Consider the following 19,020-nt stretch of genomic DNA (forward strand, 5'->3'; position numbering starts at 1 on the left):
GTAAACCCTGAACACACTTTCCAAACCTCATTACAGAGACCTCCGCTGTTTTGTTGCTCATGGGCCTCAATCACCCCCCCTCCTCCCCTCCTCCCGCCCCCCTCCTCCCCTCCTCCCCCCTCCTCCCCCCCCCCTCCTCCTCCTCTCTCTATACAATTCTTTTTAAATGAGAATTGAATTTCTTTTTCAAAGTGTTTATGTTATCATTTGTAAATCTTAGCAGAAGTGCCTCATGGTCTCCTGAGGGGGGGGGGGAACTCATGCACAGTCTAATGAAGTATTTACAGATAATTCCAACTGTCAAATACTTGTGCACGATGACATAGTGCAGAGAGCCGCCGCTCGCAGCCGCCTCTCTCTCTCCAAACTCCCAGCTCCCTCCTCGTTAAGCAGGCGGGTTTGATTTCAGGTAAGAACTTATTGGGGGCCGCAGGGCGAGGGCCACGGCTTCTACTCAAAGGAAAACAATCCTGCGTGGTGCATCAGAGACACCGAGGAGCTGAGATGTATTAAGAGCTGCTGTCTTGATGCACAAATACAATTTTCCAAATGAAACTCCTGCAGTTTGTTTGACCGTCAGTCTGTTACGGCCGAGTGGAGTTCGTGCATCTGCTTTGACTTTCTTCACGTTCGTGCATCTAAAAGATATTTGAATTCAGCAATGTTCCCTTTCTAACAAGACACCTGCTTGTAAAGGTTCACACATTAAAACTTGCTTTATTAATGGTTAATAAATGCTTTATAGAGCAGTTATAATTCACCCGTCTGCCTCTGTGTGGTTGATATTGTTCATAATCCATCAATAAATGCAGAATAAAGTTGTACAAGTATAGATTGTCAACCTTATTCGTATTAATTCAGAAGCAATAGCTTTTATATAATCTGTAGAAAATTATTTAGTGTTCAAAAAGCCATTAGGAAAACTTATTTTGTATTAATAGTGTCTTATTGTCCTAGTAGGTACAGAAAGATAATATGTTGCATGTATAATATGATATTTATTTTTTATTATTCAGAAGTCTATCATTGATTTAATACTTAATACCTTTTAGTAATACAAAATAATACTCATAATAGGCGAATTATTATTTAGTCTATTACTTTACAATATTACTCGCATTACTTAGTTGAAGATATTTGTTTAGAGGTATTAATATGCGAGTACTGTAGTATCCAGTGTCTGCAGCTTCTCGCGCGTGCACAGTGAAATATGGTGTGAAGTAGCAATAATGGCCTCGCGAGCCGTGACCTCTGGATGGAAGCAATTTGCAGAAAAGGGTTGAAAGTGCCAGAAGAGACAAATTAATCCTCGACGGAAACGAGATACATCCTTTAAAAACAAGCCATTTGCAGCGCTTTGCCTCCATCAGCTGCTCTTTAATGCAGCCAGGGACATAAAGCTGCACACACCACACACACACACCACACACGGAATAAACTCAAGAATCTTATGTTACTGCAGAGAAAAACTCAAATAGACTTTAAAATCTGCGTATTAACGAGTAGAAGTGAAATAAGTGAGTTAATAACCGTTAAATATTATTATAATCTCCTTTATTCTCTGCGATCAGACAAACCTCTGCAGAATGTGACATGTTTTCTGCAGGAAGAAGAAAACAAGTATTTATTTTTGCTCAGGTTTGTGTGTAATAGTCTGCTTTGTGTCGCACGCGCGTTGTGCGTTCGTTACTTTCCATTTCAATTAGCGTGATTGTAACCAGCGCGAGCGTTTTAATGTGGCGGAACAGCAGGAATAAAAACCCCCGTTTGCTTCAGTCAGAACAGGATATATAATATAATTATATAATATAATATAACAGGCTAATAATGTGGGTACAATTAACAAATGCGCCCCTGGTAATATACTATTAATTAACATATATATTATTATTAATAATAGTAATAATAGCCTACAAATAATAATTACAATATAATATATGTAGTAAATATCTAGCTAATTCAGTCCGATATTATTGTGTTTTTTATAATAGTGTTATTAATTCGGCAATACTATATTATTATAATGTCACATGTATATTTATAATTTACTTCACACCTGAAGCTCCGTCTTCACGTCAGTTTCTGTGTTCTGTGAATATTTTTACTCCATATTTTGGCCTTGAAGGCCTTTTTTTAATTATGTTTTTTTACACTTTGTCTCAGAGTTCATACATGCGCATGAAGAAATGACGAGAGTCTTTCCTCAGGAAACACCGAGGATAATTCAAACCCTGAAAGATGTTCGATTTATTCAGAAACATCTGATTTATTATCAGTTTCTGCAGATATTCCTGCTTTCTAACAAATAACAAAGCGATTAAAATGCTTTAAAGACGTCTTAACATTTGTATTAATGTGTAATGAGATCCGCACGTTACAACCTCCTGTGTGTTCTCTTCCATGCGCGTGCTCATATTTCTGACAAACGGACAATTCTCCAATTGAATTGAATGTTTGATTTAAATAATGTGCGTGCAGTCTTGTTTATGAATATAATAGCAGCAGAGAAGCTTCTGTGCTAAAGTTAAGGCCTTTTAAAGTCAGAAAAAATATCGAGATGTCATCGACTCCCAGGTGAGTCCGGATGTTTGGGTGCAGACTCCCAGGTGAGTCCAGATGTTTGGGTGCAGACTCCCAGGTGAGTCCAGATGTTTGGGTGCAGGCCTTGTTGTAGTTCCCCTCTTGTTGTCTTGTTGTTTGCTCTTCACCACACAGCCGCGCTGTTTGCACAAATGATGCTTCTGCTTTTCTCAGTCAAACACTCACAAGATGACAACAGACGTCTCACAAAATCATACAAACTATACAAAACCACTTCCCCGGTGGCAAATACAGGCACGTGACACACTTTCTAAGAGCTGCGTGAAAGATGCGCTCGTGTCACCAGAAGAACCAACATAAGCAACATTGTTATTTCGTGTCTTTTAAAGAAAGATAATTAAGATAAAACGCATTTATTATTTAATTTAGTGTGTAAGAGTGCATGCATGGCGTTTATGTAACGCATGGCTGTCTGCACATTTCCCCTACAGACTCCCATGATGTCAATTCAACGCTAGAAATATGGTTATTTATTAATGTTTTCTTTTTTTTAGGTGATCCAAGCCAGATGCATTCTTCTCTAAATTATTCTGCTGACTTCTTGAATTTTAAATGAGTTTTGTGCCGCAGTTGTTGCTCTGCTTCGAATCACAGGGTCACTTTCTATAAATCGCTCTGCTCCCTGGAAGTGAAATAAATAAAAGCGTGTTATTCTTTCCTTTTTTTTGCAATTCTTTGGAGGGGGGGGGGGGGGGGGTGGTAGGTAGGTAGGGGCTCTCTCTCTCTCTCACACACACACACACACACACACACACACACACACACACACACACTTACCTGCCTGATAAATAATATCTTCTAAATAGCTGTCACTATCATGTTCGACACGCGCGTCAGTGTCGCAGACTCGCGTGCATTATTCACTCTCAGTCCTCTGGACTTGTTTTCCATCGGGGCTATTTCAGGGATCAATATTTCATCCTTCTTCGCGGCATTGTGGAGCTTGTTACGCTTGTTTGGGCTCGTTCCTAGATTCCCACTTCCCCAAGAAATGGAAAATAGATAAAGGGGAAGGAGTGTGTCGGAGCTCTGCAGGCAGACGGTTCCCTGCCGGGCTTCAATAATTCACCGGCGCGCTGCCGCTGCCCGGTGCCTCGCAGGATGAGATGAGATGCACATGATGCAGTTAGTTAACAGAACATTTCTTTGAATAAATACAGTGCGATGGTGTTCACAACACGCGCGATGTGCGCTTCGCTGCGCCGCACTTTCTCTGCAGGATAAAGACAATTGAAGTTGACAAAGTGAAGCTCCGTTATGTCTTTCCTGAGAAATATTTTAAATATTCAAACACAGAGAGAAAATGACGACTTTGTCTTTTAATTTACTTTTGTTTTTGGTGATATTCTGTTTGTGTAATCATTATAACTGCAGTGATTTAAATATTTAATCCAAAATACGTTTTCGTTCAATACACTTGCTTTAGCAGAAATGAATTAGAAATGAACTACATGCATGATACTCCAGATTTAAAGCAACAACACAACGAAATATTTATCACATCCACCAGCAGTGCCTCAGGTTTCCAACCGTCCAATTAATTTTAAAGATACTTGCCTAAATAAACTACAAATGCCGCAGGTCACATGACGTGTCCTTGCCCTCCACCGAAAGCAGCAGTTTGGAGTTTAATATCGCCTTATCCAAAAACCGCAGCCACTTTGGGTTTAACGGCCTGCATGGTGAGAAATAAAGCTTTAAATGGATTTTAACGCTCTTATTTTCAACCTCTAACGAGCCTTTTACGATGAAATTAAAATAACTGCAAGAATTCAGCAGAGACTCGTAAACGTCACACGCAGCCTCGCGACAATCTGCGTGACGGAATCACAATCTGTTATTTTTATGTTTTTAGAAATTGTTTAATAAGCTCTTGTTTATTTCTCGCTCTTAGTGGGTCACCTCGACTAAATCAGGCCTGCACGCGCTCCTGCCAACAGTCTCACGCGCGCGCATCATAGCCGTCATTATCATATTTAATATTATTGTCGAATGAGCAGCGAGCAGCGCGCTGGCGCTCCGCCACTGTCTGCTTCCACTTAATGCTCCTCCGCATCTCAGCAGAGCTGCCAGGTGTCTGCTGAGCAGATACAAGGTGAGTTAAAGATGGTTTATATTTACAGATTTAACGCAGTGTTGATGATGTAGTGCACGAGACTAATGTCTTTAAATGTGACTGTAAATGTAAAGTGGAGCAGTTTTAATTAATATCTCTGAGTTTATGGTGATTCTGCTTTAATTATGCAAAACTCTACCTGCTATTAACCAAGAGGACACAACTCCAAAAAGTAGGCCCTTGAATCACAGCTCGAGTCTCTTTCTTGGAAAGCTACGCGCACGACTGGCGACGCACACACACACACACACACACACACACCGAACGGCTCTCGCGCTCTCTTCTAGTGGACACCTCGAGCTCCCCGTCCACGTTTTGAACACCCAGAGGCCTCGGAGCGCGCAGTAATCCACCCCCTGCATGAGACGGGCTTTGACGCATTTTACGCACAGCCACAGTGGTGCAGATGTTGCAGACCTTCATGTGTGCGGCTCAGCTCGGTTGCGCATGCTCTCGTTCAAATGTGCATGAAAGACTTCCCTTGTTTCCGTTTACGGTAAGGCCGCAGAGACAGCGAGGTGACTCAAACTGAGAGAATCACAAACAAGAGTGTAGCTGCAGGAAAGTAAAGCAAACGTGCTGCTGGGTCAACCTGCGGGCTTCTACCTGTACATGTCTGACCGCTGGACTTATGTCTTAGTTGTTTCAACAAATAATAATGTAGAAAATCACAACTTCAGAAAGAAAGACAAGAAGAATGACCTTTTCCTCAGTTTCAAATAACACATGTTTTAACTTTAACGCGAAACTGATATTTTTAGTATAAATGTTATTTTGCATTTTATAAAACATTTCATATTTCAGTTGTTGGTGTCATTTGATCCTCATCGACTTCCGTACCACACTGACATCAGGGCACAGGGTCAAGGTGACATCTTCAGTCAGACATGAGAAATGAGACCCTTAAAAACTGTGTGTGTGTGTGTGTGTGTGTGTGTGAATTCATATAAACACTGTGCAAACACACCTGATTTTGTCTGTATTTTCAGTATTAACTCTGGAACAAACTGCTAAACGGTGAGTGTGTGTGTGTGTGTGTGTGTGTGTGTGTGTGTGTGTGTGTGTGTGTGTGTGTGTGTGTGTGTGTGTGTGTGTGTGTTGCATGATGACCTGGAAGCACGAGGCGTTCACTGACCACCCAGTGTGTCTGTGCGTCGCTTTAACTCTGAATATTGAGTTTTTTCTTTTGGTGTTTGCACGCATTTGATGGTGATTTACAGATGTGTGGGTTGCACACTGCGCAGGTTATCATTAACAGGGACACTGCTGTTGTATTCAGGGTATCTAATAAGGAGAGAAGCAGAAGGGACTTATTATAGGCTACTTATTAACATGTATCAGTGCATGGACTTCACCTCGGGAGGACTATCTGCGGGATGATACTGACATGTGAAAGTATTAGGGGGGAGCTGATAAGTTAGTGCTGCGTGAAGCAGAAATATTAGTGTAAAAGTAAGAACAGCGCGCTCTATCTTCTCTCTAAAGTCAAGGTCTCTGATAGTCAGCTGCATGTTATGACCCAGAGAAGAAGATTTCAGACAGATAGGATTTAGAAAAGTATTGCGCAACTGTTTGTAGAATGGAGACGAATCATGAAGGTTGTTTCAGCTTTAAGGTGCACCACGTGGGCTGCCTGACAATCACCTGAACAGGTTTATTAATGAGGAAATAAAGTTTGGTAGTCACTTGTGTAGCATGTTATGTGCCCTAAAGCGAGATCCGGCCCACAAAATGCTTCTATGGGTGAGATTAGTTTTTTTGACGCCTCCTCTGCTCCCTCCCTTCTCTCCCTCTCTCCCTCTCTCTCTCTCTTTGTCTCTCCTCCCTTCTCTCCTCCCTCTATCAGTCAGTGCGCCCGTTGGCACAGGAAAGATTGAAAGTGACACACTCTGATTAGAACCCGGTCCTTTCCACCCGCCGTTACTGTAACTCACACGCCGGTGTTTGCTGTGTCAGCTCCGTGTTGTGTGTTTGTCTCCCGGGTTGTCTTGTTTTGTTCCTCCGGCTGCGTCGCGTTGTTTGTTGCGCTTTAAAATCCTCCGAGGATGAAGCCATGAGTTCAGAGGAAGGGAGACTTGTGCCACAGAGACGCGCTTTGAGCTAAAAGGGAGAACGAGAGGGAAAAAGTGCTGCGTAAATATCACGTTTGTCTTCAGGACAGACCTCCGGAGCTCACACGGTGTCTTCGCCTCTCCTTCCCCACAGACGAGCATCCTCCGTCCTCTCGCGCCGCTGCTTCGCGCGCTGTTGTCCCCTGCCCTCTCACCGCCACCGAGTCCAACTTGTTCTTCTTTGTGGATCACCGGTTTGGTCTCAGGCGAGTCCACATTCAGAACATAAAGCAGCGCGACCCGCCGAAGCACAGCCCAGCCCTGGATTCAATACTCCTGATCAATGGACAGAGCCTCCTCAGCGGCCAGCAGCGCTACAGACACGCCGTAAACAGTGAGTACACACACACACACACACACACACACACACACACACACACACACACACACACACACACACACACACACACACACACACACACACTCCGCCACATATCATGTAAAGTAACATTATTTAAATTGATTCAGTAACTAATATCGAACTCTCCTTTTACTATAAATAACTCATCATAATAAGTATTAATAATAATTAATGCTTTTAATGTATCTTATTAGTCTAATAATAATATCTAATGTCCATTCATATAATTGCAATACTATTAAAATAATAGAATTTTCAAAATGGCCAAGTAATTTATTTAATAGCTAATAATACATTAATTTTGTTGAAGTTTTTACAAATGAATCGTATTTATATTTACATGTTTGCTCAACTTCAGCTTCTTGGCACAAGTGAAATGTGTTTCCTTTACTTCTAGTATCATTTTCACTAAATATTAGTTGTATTTAGTATTTTAAATATGAATTAGATCAATACAATCTCACATAAATCCTTAAAGAACTTCACTAGTTCGTGAATATTGTGAAGTAAATATTTAACGTGATGTTTTTTGCTGCTTTTTTTTTCAAGCTATTTTAGAGGCTTGACAGGAAGTGTTTAGATTTATTCTACACGTTCAGAATAATTTATATTAGCAAGTTGTGTGTGTGTGTGTGTGTGTGTGTGTGTGTGTGTGTGTGTGTATTACAACACTAATAGGGTTAAAATAAATCTTCCTTTTTTGAGAAAACATCTTAAAATGCGTCACAACATCACTTTGTGACTTTTTAACTTTAAAATAAATACAAAATAAATGATCCATTACTGTGAGACGTGTTACTGATGTTACTGTTTAACACGTGCACAGTTTAAATAACCGCTTCAAACTGCACATCCACCGGTGACCGGGACGCGCCGATGAATAAAACATGCCGAGGGGACAGAGAGGTGTCGAACACGCGCGGGCTGCACCTTTAACCTCTGCAGCACATGGGACAGTAAGCTCTCCACCTCGGAGGAAACGCACTCAGAGCTCCGAACCCTTCAGGCCTCCAGCCTGCTGCGTAATCCAAAGAAACTGAAGCCAAATGCGTTGGAATGAGAAACAGCCCTCGTGCAGACCGTCATGTCACGAGCAATAACACCAAGAAATCCCCACGTCCTCGTGTACACTTTAGAATTAATGCTGGGTTTAAAAATAATTGTCACATACAGGTCAGGCAGAAAAGTTTATTACTGCTTCTCGATTTAAACTCCACATTTGTTGTGGCTCGTGTGGCAGCAGCTGACCTTTAAACACTCAGCAGGCTTCTTTTACCAAACCACCAGGAACCCAAACTGCGTCTTTCTCTCGTCACATTATCGCGCGCAGTCTTTGAATTTTCTGTGAATGGAGAATTCGGATAATCTGGATTTATATCGAGCAGAAAAACAATATTTCTACACGTATCAGTAATTGTATTGTTGATATAAATAAAATAGGCCTGATAATTAATTAAAGCGCGTTACACCGTGCCACCATTTTCTCTTCCCCACAGGGCGTCAATCACATGAGCAAATAACATAACTTCAAACAAACTAAATGCACGAGCTTCTTTTTGGAGCAGACCGCGAGGAGAAAGGGATTCGTCTCAGCTGCAGTGATGGGACACTTTGCTGCAGCTTTTCCGGCCCGTCTGTCAACTTAAAGCTCACATGTTACAGAGTTGACGGGCCGCGCGAGAGTGTGTCGGGACGTGGAGGAGGGAGGAGGGGGGGGGGGGAGAGTTTGTGAAACTTGTATTTTCTTTGACTTTCACTGAGCTGCAGAGGCGTCATGTGCGCGAGGCTTTAAAAAAAAAGATCTGACGCAAAGATGCGCAAATAATTTATGGTGCGACTTCATACAACGAAGATGTTTTTTAGTAGCTGAAATATACTTTTTTTTAGTCCTCTATTTCTTTATTGTTGTAACTTCTTATAATAATTTTTATTTAGACTCACGTTCATCCAAGAGATTATTTCCATTTCCAAACTGAAGCCTCCCGCTGAACTCCGCTCTCTGCGGGTGTGTCTGCTATTAAACTGCAGATTAGATAGTGGGAGAAGCTCTGCGGTGCTAATGATGCTCCTCTCTCACAGACCTCCATGATGTCTTTCACCACGTGACGGAGACAACTCCACAAGTGTGTGTGTGTGTGTGTGTGTGTAAAAGTTTTACATTGTGACTTTGTTTGAGCAGCTTCGGCTCTCTAAACATCTGACAGTACAACAGCAACACCTCATGATGTAATGCAGTTTGAGCATCAGAAATAGTTGCATCTCTGCCCCCCCCCCCCCATACACACATGTGTGTTTGCTCCTCACACTCTTTATGTCCCTGCTGTGTGTGGCTGTATTCAGAGTCAGTGTGTGGTCCCTGGAAGTGTTAAAGCACAGAGTCTGTGTAGCGTGCTGGCTGTGGTTTGTGTGGCTTAGTGTCTGTCTGTGTGTGTCTGTGTGTGTGTGTGTGTCTGTGTGTGTGTGTGTGTGTGTGTGAGAGAGTATGGATGAGTGTGTGCATCCTCTAGCTGGAAAGGCGACGCTATAAATGCTCACTGTTAACTCTTCATCGCGTATTATCAAATGAGATGTTTACGAGGGATCCAAACATGTTTGCCAGAAGGCCTTCGTCTCGCCCCCTCACCCGAGTGTGTGTGTGTGTGTGTGTGTGTGTGTGTGTGTGTGAGAGAGAGTGTGTGAGCCCGAGGACCCTCTCCTCTGCAGAACAAAATAAGTTGTGTGTGTGTGTGTGTGTGCCATAAAGGTCTGTCTTCCTCTCACACCAGCTCTCCCCACATCACAGTCTCACATCTGATGGCCATAAACAGCAGATTCCTCAATAATGTAACAATCATCTGTCATAAACACACGCACTTAAAACGTTCCTGTTGTTCCCCATTTTGTTTTCAGACTTTCAAAAACAACCTCTGATGTTTTTATTTGGGTTTCACTTCCTGCACATAAATATTCACGATGCTTTATGACAACGATCTCGAAACATGAAAAATGACTGAATATTTTCTCAATTAATAAACAAATTTAGTGCAAAAATGTCAAAAGAAAACGACGATCTTCAAATGATACCCCCCCAAAATACTTCTCATCAGACTCTCTGAGGAGTTTGAGTTCGAACGTGCTCGTTGTTATTAATCTAGACGACAGAACTGCGTCACGATATCTCGATGTACGATCGTTTTGAATCTCTTTAAAAAACATTTTATAATTGCCGGATATTTTCTTTAATGCAAGAATCATAGTGTTGAAACATTTCCATAACATTATAATCCTTTTATAATTCCATTATTAGTATGTTAATAAGTGACCAGCAATGATGCAGTATTATTATATGTTATGATCATTGTTATAAAGTATTATGAATATTTATTTTGTATTATTATCTGCATTTATTTCTCTTTAATCATATACATCAGTTATAAGTGTTTATAATGCACATGGGTGTGACAGTAACACTCCCTCTCTGTGTGTGTGTGTGTGTGTGTGTCTGTGTGTGTGTACATTCAGTTTGACAGCAGGGCTTTTAATACCCCCCTCCTCCTCCTCCTCTTCCTCCTCCTTTTATCTGTGCCTCAGAGCCAAGCATTAACCACTAGCTTGATAACCCGGCTGTAAAAGTGCATCGTGAACGGGAAGGTGACACAGTGACGCGTCTGCCGCTCTGCTATCAGTGCTAATAATAACCTCACAGGTCGCTCGCTATGCGTGCAGTTTGCATGTTAACCGTTCACGAGGAGACGGCGTTCGTCGTAACGGTGAACAGAGATCACGGAGAGTCGGTCAGAGCCGAGGCGACGGCTGCTGAGCTCTGCAGTGTGAGAGGTCAGTGTGTTTACAACACGTGCAGCATCCTGCTCGTACGTCTCTGCTTCAAACTCTACGTGCTGCTCTGTTTCCTGACTGTGTGTGTGTGTGTGTGTGTGTGTGTGTGACTCACAGCATCGACTGAGGACGATATGGGATTTTATCGCAGATCGTGATAAAAACAAAAAGTTGAAAGTTAAGAAATAGATCCTGGAATACAAAACCCAGGGATGGAACATTACGTATCATTTATTTCTGCTTTTCATTTATGATTATAAGATAGTTTTATTTATCTGTGCTGCATTTCTTGCCAAAGTGAAGGATATTTTGATGCTTAAGAGGACATAATGGTGATATCTCTCCTGGGGAGCATTTCAACCCTAACCCTGAATACTTACATGTCATGCACATGTTGCTTCAGGCAACTTTGAAAGGGATTTTTCCAAACTTTAATTTGGACGATGCAAAAATAAAAGCACAAGAGAAAACAAATCCATACAAGCAGACGAGACGACAGAAGCAGCTTTCAGGGCCGCAGCCAGTTTGTGTTTGGGACGGACGGGACTACCAATCAGTGTTTGTCAGCCGTCTGATTTGTAGAGTTTAGACTGGCTTTGAATTACACGTTAGCCTCTGTGTGTGTGTGTGTGTGTGTGTGTGTGTGTGTTTACGTCTTTGAGCCGGACATGTTGTTTATAGGTGTGTTTGTTGTCGTGTCCTACTCTTCTATTTCTTTGGGTGTGTCGACATTTTTGCTCTGCAATCTTGTCTTTGGCCCTCGGCGTGTATTTGTTTTGTCTGGAACGTGTAATAATGCAGCTTATCATCACAAAACACGAGGTTGTCCCAGTGTCGTCCACAAACCGCTTTTATTTCTTTATATCGGAGCAGAAATGAATAAAGCTCAGATTGAATTATTATATTTTTATTAAAAACACACTGTGACGAAGATATCGCAGCTTATTATCTACAGGTTTAAAATCATATTCATAAGAGGAGAGCCTGCAGGTGAAGAGGGTAAACATTTTAACTTGTAGATATCAGCAGGAAACTTCCCCACTTCATTACTCACATTAACACAATTATGTTTTATATTACAAGCTTTCTCATGTTGTATGTTTAGATATGCAACTAAGGTATTATCTTATTAAATATGAGCTCATGTGCAGACATCTCCGGAACAGAAATCTGAATATCAGATAAATAAAAGTTCAGAAATCTTAGAGTCACATGTTTTCACAGAGGGATGTTTGGATGTATTTTGTATTCTTTGCCACGGTAGTGTAGCGTGTGTAAGTGAGGCTGTGAGTGACATGTGAACAAAGCCCTCTGCACAAAGCTGCAGAATATAGAGAGGAATGAAAGTGGAAAGTTTGGTGTATGTAAGTGCTACTGAAGTGGAGACTTCTGCTGAAGAGTGTGAGAAAAAGCTCCTTTAGAGAAAAGCTCCTTTAAAGATATGTATTGTAACATTCATACATGTTGTACACACTACAGGTGAACAGAGTCATACATGTTGTACACACTACAGGTGAACAGAGTCATACATGTTGTACACACTACAGGTGAACAGGGTCATACATGTTGTACACACTACAGGTGAACAGAGTCATACATGTTGTACACACTACAGGTGAACAGAGTCATACATGTTGTACACACTACAGGTGAACAGGGTCATACATGTTGTACACACTACAGGTGAACAGAGTCATACATGTTGTACACACTACAGGTGAACAGGGTCATACATGTTGTACACACTACAGGTGAACAGAGTCATACATGTTGTACACACTACAGGTGAACAGGGTCATACATGTTGTACACACTACAGGTGAACAGAGTCATACATGTTGTACACACTACAGGTGAACAGAGTCATACATGTTGTACACACTACAGGTGAACAGAGTCATACATGTTGTACACACTACAGGTGAACAGAGTCATACATGTTGTACACACTACAGGTGAACAGAGTCATACATGTTGTACACACTACAGGTGAACAGGGTCATACATGTTGTACACACTACAGGTGAACAGAGTCATACATGTTGTACACACTACAGGTGAACAGAGTCATACATGTTGTACACACTACAGGTGAACAGAGTCATACATGTTGTACACACTACAGGTGAACAGAGTCATACATGTTGTACACACTACAGGTGAACAGGGTCATACATGTTGTACACACTACAGGTGAACAGAGTCATACATGTTGTACACACTACAGGTGAACAGAGTCAAACATGTAACTAACAGATATCATGAAGCTTCCCCACTTCATGACTCACATCAACACAAGTTTATATTATATAAGTGTTTAATATGTACATGAGGCGTTATGTAATGACATCTACACACAAAAAGTTAGTTTCTCTGAGTCGGATGACATTTGACCAGAGAAGCATTGCTTTGAGAAATGTGTCATGACCCTTCTTATCAAAAAGACATTACATTCGTCTCCATAATAAATATGCAACCGCTCGTCTTATCGCTTCTTTATTAACTGCTTTAACTATCACACACCTTATCAAACAATGCAGCACAGATGGGTTTAGGGTGCACGGCGTCACGCAGTAAAGACGCTCTGAAGAACAAAAGCTTATTGCTCAACACTCCCATAATAATTGCATAAAATAGATTAGCATCTATCAGTCTGTTGGCACGACAACGGCCACGTTGTTATTTACATGTGAGAACAGACGAAGGTGTTTACAATGAAACGGTGAATTAAAGAGAGTGTGTGTGTGTGTGTGTGTGTGTGTGTGTGTGTGTGTGTGTGTGTGTGTGTGTGTGTGTGTGTGTGTGTGTGTGTGTGTGTGTGTGTGTGTGTGTGACGTCAGATGGTGAGATGTCGGCCTGGTCTTGATAGGGATCATCAGTAGAGAGGGGGGGGGGATGGGTAGAGCAGGTCCGGACCTGTCGGGGATGAACACAGAATCTCAGGAGGATTATTTTTTTTTAAAGAAAATGAAAGTCTCCGTCTCTTCCTCGTGCACTTTATTTTGAAAAACCTCTTGAGATGTACAGTCTCGCTTCCAACAACAATAAAACAATAAAAGCAGAATAAGACAAAACATTTAACAAAAGAATAATGAGATGATACAAATGTGACAAAAACACATCATGAGATATATTATATAGATTATAGAAAGTATTAATGTCAGTGATGGCGTTAAATCATAACGTGATGATAAATGTTGTGCAGTAAATCTTCATCATCTCATAACGACGTCACATATCTATGAAATCACCTCCTGCTAAAGGCTAGTGTGTTTAATCCTGTGTGGGGGAAACACACTTTACTTTAATGTGACGTCAACGTGAAGTTATTGAACTGTGGTTCAGGCCTGTTCAAGTGGCGGCCCGTGGTCCGAACCCGGCCCCTTAATGACCTCAAACCGGCCCCTTAATGACCTCAAACCGGCCCCTTAATGGCCCTTTGATAATTTCTAAATATTTTTAAAAGTATTAAGAGAAATTCACCAAAGTAAGAAGGTTTAGATCGACGTACACACGAGTCCAGTTCCTCACACACGACACAATAAACACAAACTTCTCAGCTGTTGATGTGACGTCATTTCATTTTATACAAACACTGCACAAGACATGAACACGTCTTCTGTGTGCAGGTGTGTGCGGGTGAAGGGATGTGAAGTCTCCATGTTATATATTTAGTTGTTCCTCGTTACTTGAACATGAATCATAGCGCTGTCCTCACATGTAAAGCCTCAGAGACTCTTTGAACTTGTTGTTATTAAACTCACACTTTCTGTAATCACGCCAAAGCTCATTTAATTTATTATATGTTTTGAAATGTGGCCGACGCTCTTAATACTTCTGTCTGTGGCGTTGTTGTGTGAGAAGGTAGAAAACATGTTGTGTTCAGAGCTTTACGACAGCTGGAGCAGTAAAAGCTGCAGAAGTATTAAAAAGCGAGGGAGGGGGGGGGCTCATTTGTTCTGGTGCATTGCTGCTTGGTGTCACTCAGCAGAGACCCTCTGTGGGCGGATTTCCATCCTTTCCCCCGTTTCTAATCTCTCTCCTCACTGAGGGTCTCACATCAGATATTGTCGAGGGGCTCGTATGTAAATAAAGGTCCATTTGGCCGCTCTTTCCTGCGTTGGCGTGCGTCCCCTGTTTCTAATGGCATTACCCTTATTAGACGTTTGGCTGGCGCTCCCTCATCAGGGGACAGGGACCCACGAGGCTCTCCAGAACGTGTGTTTGTGTGTGTGTACTCATACATATTAAACACAAACTGCCGACTCTGCAGTCCACACACACACACACACACACACACACACACACACACACACACACACACACACACACACACACACACACACATGAAAAGACCAACATGATGAAGTGACTGAGTTTATCTCTCAACATGTTTCTACCAGCTGGTTGGTTTTTACCCTGTTTTATGTATTAGTTCATTTTTGTGTTGTAAAAAAGCAGAAATATAATAAATATATATGTTAAATATAAATATTAAATATATATGTTAAATATAAATATTAAATATATATGTTAAATATATATATTAAATAGAATATCTTCAACCTTAATAGTTGAATTTGACTTGAACTATGTCCTATTCTCTTGTTTGCAGACTCCTTCTCTCTGGCCGGAGCTCCTCTGGGGGTCTGGAGGAGGATGGAGCGAGGAGGGGAGAGTCCCATCACCCAGGACAGTCCTGAGCGGAGGGGGGGCAGCCCCGACCTCAGCGGCCTCCCACCTCCGGGAAAGAAGGGCCGGTTGGAGCTGAACGGCAGCCCCACCGGGCCGCGCATCCGCCACAACGGAGCCCCCCTGAGACCCCTCGGAGGTGAGCCACATGTTGATCGAGAGATGCAGATGTGTTGTTTGTTTATTGTATGAAGAGATGAATTCATACGGCAGAAACTCCACATGTAGTGGGTTTCCATCCCGACGAAGGTGTGTGTGCAGCGACGAGACTCTGACCGTCGAAGGTTTTGGTGACATCAGCTCGTTGCATCTTCTTCTTCTCTGGATCACAGTGTTGGATTCAGTGGATACAAAGACGCATTCGTTCCTATTTTCTTTTGCAGATCTGCTTGAAATTTGGTCAAAATTAGAGCTAAATTTGCATGAAAAGTTAATTAATATCTCTTAAAATAAGTAGGATGACGAACAAAATTAAGAATCTTATCCCTAAGAAACCTACAAGGTTATAATTCTGATCTGTTGCACACGTCGCTGGAGTCCTGCTGAAATGGAGAAAGCTGCATGACGACATGTCAGAGCAGCTGTTGCCGCTTCCCTCAGGTGTCGGAGGTTTTTCAGTACAAACCCAGAGACGGCTCTTGGCTCTGCGTGGAGCCACATCCTGGAGCCGAGAGCCGCTTGGCTCAGCGCTGTGTTGTAGTGAGGGACAAGCCGAGCTGTACGTCTGGGGGGAACTGTATAATACATGCTCACCAAATAAAGGAGATTGCTCCATATAAACAAGATTTACACAACTCACTCCAGTTTATCGATCCGTGCGTTCATTGTGAAAGTTGTGTGTGTGTGTGTGTGTGTGTGTGTGTGTGTGTGTGTGTGTGTGTGTGTGTGTGTGTGTGTGTGTGTGTGTGTGTGTGTGTGTGTGTGTGGGTGGGTGGGTGGGTGGGTGTTCCTGGTGCCACATGTCTGCAGAAATGTCTCCCGACAGTTTCCTTTAATTTCCCTTAAATTTAGAAAGAAATTATTTCTACTTTGTTTGACAGCGTCAGAAATATATTATGTTATATATATTATATTATAATTTATATAACATAATATATTACAGGTCATAAGATCAGATTCTCACTATTAAGAGTTCACGGTAACAATATATATATATATATATATATATATATATATATATATATATATTAATATATAAGATTTTAATCCTTAACTTTGCTGCGTTTTCAAAATCCGAGTAGGAAAGAAATGTTGGATTATTGACACAATATTAATATTATTGTTTTTAACATGATATCAATATTTAATTTTATTAAAATATCCCAGTTGACATGAGTTCTACATGTTAAAGTGAGAATTCGATTGCAGATGCAGCGATTTTAGTTCAGCACCGTCACATAAAGCTGAACGTGCATCGCTTTCCCTAAAATCCACTCTTTGCTAGAACAATAAAAATAAATGTTTCTGTGAGTTTGTAGAGATGGACCCGTCGGGGGGGGGGGGGGAGAGATTAAAGTCAACAAATAAACGGGCAGCTCAGATTTGGCCGCAGAAAGATGAGAAGAAGAGTCGACGTGTTGAAGTGAGAGAATGTGAAGAAGAAGAAGTGTGTGTGTGTGTGTGTGTGTGTGTGTGTGTGTGTGTGTGAGAGAGAGAGGAAGGGGTTTCCTGCTGGATGGTGGGTCTGTAATAATGACGGGTCGTCTTTGAAGGCAGGAAACTCAACGTGTCTCCTCCAAACCGCTCACACACACACACACACACACACACACACACACACAGATCCACAAACGTCTACGCTGTGACACTCACACCCAACAAATGCAGCCAAAACACACACCCACTTACACTCCACACACACATCTTATTTTAATATCCCCGTTCACTCATCCCCGTACATATTAGAGGGATTAGAGGTTTGAGGCGACTTCTCTTCATCCAAACCAGATCACACAGTCAGCGGGCGAATCACAGGACACTGGATATAAGAGAAGACAGACGGAGGTGGAGACGCTGAGGGTGGAGCGAGGGGCGGAGAGAGAGGAGTGCTGGTCGGAGGAGGGAGCTGCTCTGTGTTGACAGTTATATTTCCCTGTTGGGGGAAATTCACTTACTTGAATTGGCACCGGGCTCCAGTGTGTAATTCACTCCATGAGAGCCTGGAGGACGCGGAGCAGAGTGATTAATGAGGAGGAAATAGAAATATAGGAATTGACTGATTAAAACAACGGGTGGATCGGTGTGTGTGTGTGTGTGTGTGTGTGTGTGTGTGTGTGTGGTAAAACACATTGCTGTGCCTGTATTATTATTAGTGCTGGGACGCTGCCTAATGCTCTCACTCCATCATTTCTTCAGAGAGCTTTAATTAATTGGTCGTTGACAGGTGGCCCAAAACCAAAAACCTTTTAGGAAAAAAGATTCATATTGAGAGATTGATATTAGTGCAGCGAGCCAAGAGGACACGGATGCTGGGAATCAGACACTTTCTGGAATGTAACCAGATACCAGAGAGAGAGAAAGTTCACAATCTGGAAATTTATACTTGAACATAGTTCTGTTTTTATTAGCAGTTAATCATAATTCACAATTGATTAAGCAGGTAAAAGATATGCATGTTCATTTCTAATTTATTTAGCATAGTTGTTATTTATATATATATACATATATATATATATATATATATATATATATATATATATATTATATATATAAATTATATATATATATATATAAATTATATATATATATATATATATATATATAAATTATATATATATATAATTTATATATATTTATAAATTATATATATATATATAATTTATATATATTTATATTATATATATATATAGATATAATTTATATATATTATATATTATATATATAATTTATATATATTTATATATTATATATATAAATTATATATATTCTATATATGTATATTGTGTGTGTGTGTGTGTGTGTGTGTGTGGTGTGTGTGTGTGTGTGTGCTTCATGCAAACTGTTAAACTCTTCTGGAGAGTTTGTTTTTCTTCTGAGCTGAATTTGCATCTTTGATGAAGACTCACAGGTTCATGTTCATGTTCTGTATTACATCTTTTTAAACTGCATTAATATTTAACTGAACTGTTATTTTGAACCTGTTATTAATGCTCTAATGAAAGCAGCTCATGTTATCAGCGCAGGTCTTTCTTGTATTTGTATAATGTTTGCATATCTGTCAGTGGAGCCGTTATTACGACCCCCTATCTAATAGGCCGTTAGATGAAAAGCCTATAAATGTGCAGAGTTAACGTAAAACAAAAAGGATGAAGTGAACACACACG

The 19,020-nt window shown here is 41.1% G+C and overlaps 1 protein-coding gene across 5 annotated transcripts in view; it reads left to right on the plus strand.

Moving 5' to 3' along the window:
- Nucleotides 1-6,941: 6,941 nt before the first annotated feature.
- The window catches only part of satb2 (SATB homeobox 2), a 41,375-nt gene continuing 29,296 nt past the window's right edge, over nucleotides 6,942-19,020 (plus strand). For all 5 annotated transcript variants that reach the window (XM_029459866.1, XM_029459869.1, XM_029459870.1 and 2 more), the window contains exons 1-2: nucleotides 6,942-7,162; nucleotides 15,621-15,836. In XM_029459866.1, coding sequence (XP_029315726.1) covers nucleotides 15,665-15,836 — 172 coding nt within the window. In that variant the 5' untranslated portion in view covers nucleotides 6,942-7,162; nucleotides 15,621-15,664. The remainder of the gene's footprint in view (nucleotides 7,163-15,620; nucleotides 15,837-19,020) is intronic.

Source organism: Cottoperca gobio, chromosome 21 (genome assembly GCF_900634415.1).
Source record: "Cottoperca gobio chromosome 21, fCotGob3.1, whole genome shotgun sequence".
NCBI lineage: Eukaryota > Metazoa > Chordata > Actinopteri > Perciformes > Bovichtidae > Cottoperca > Cottoperca gobio.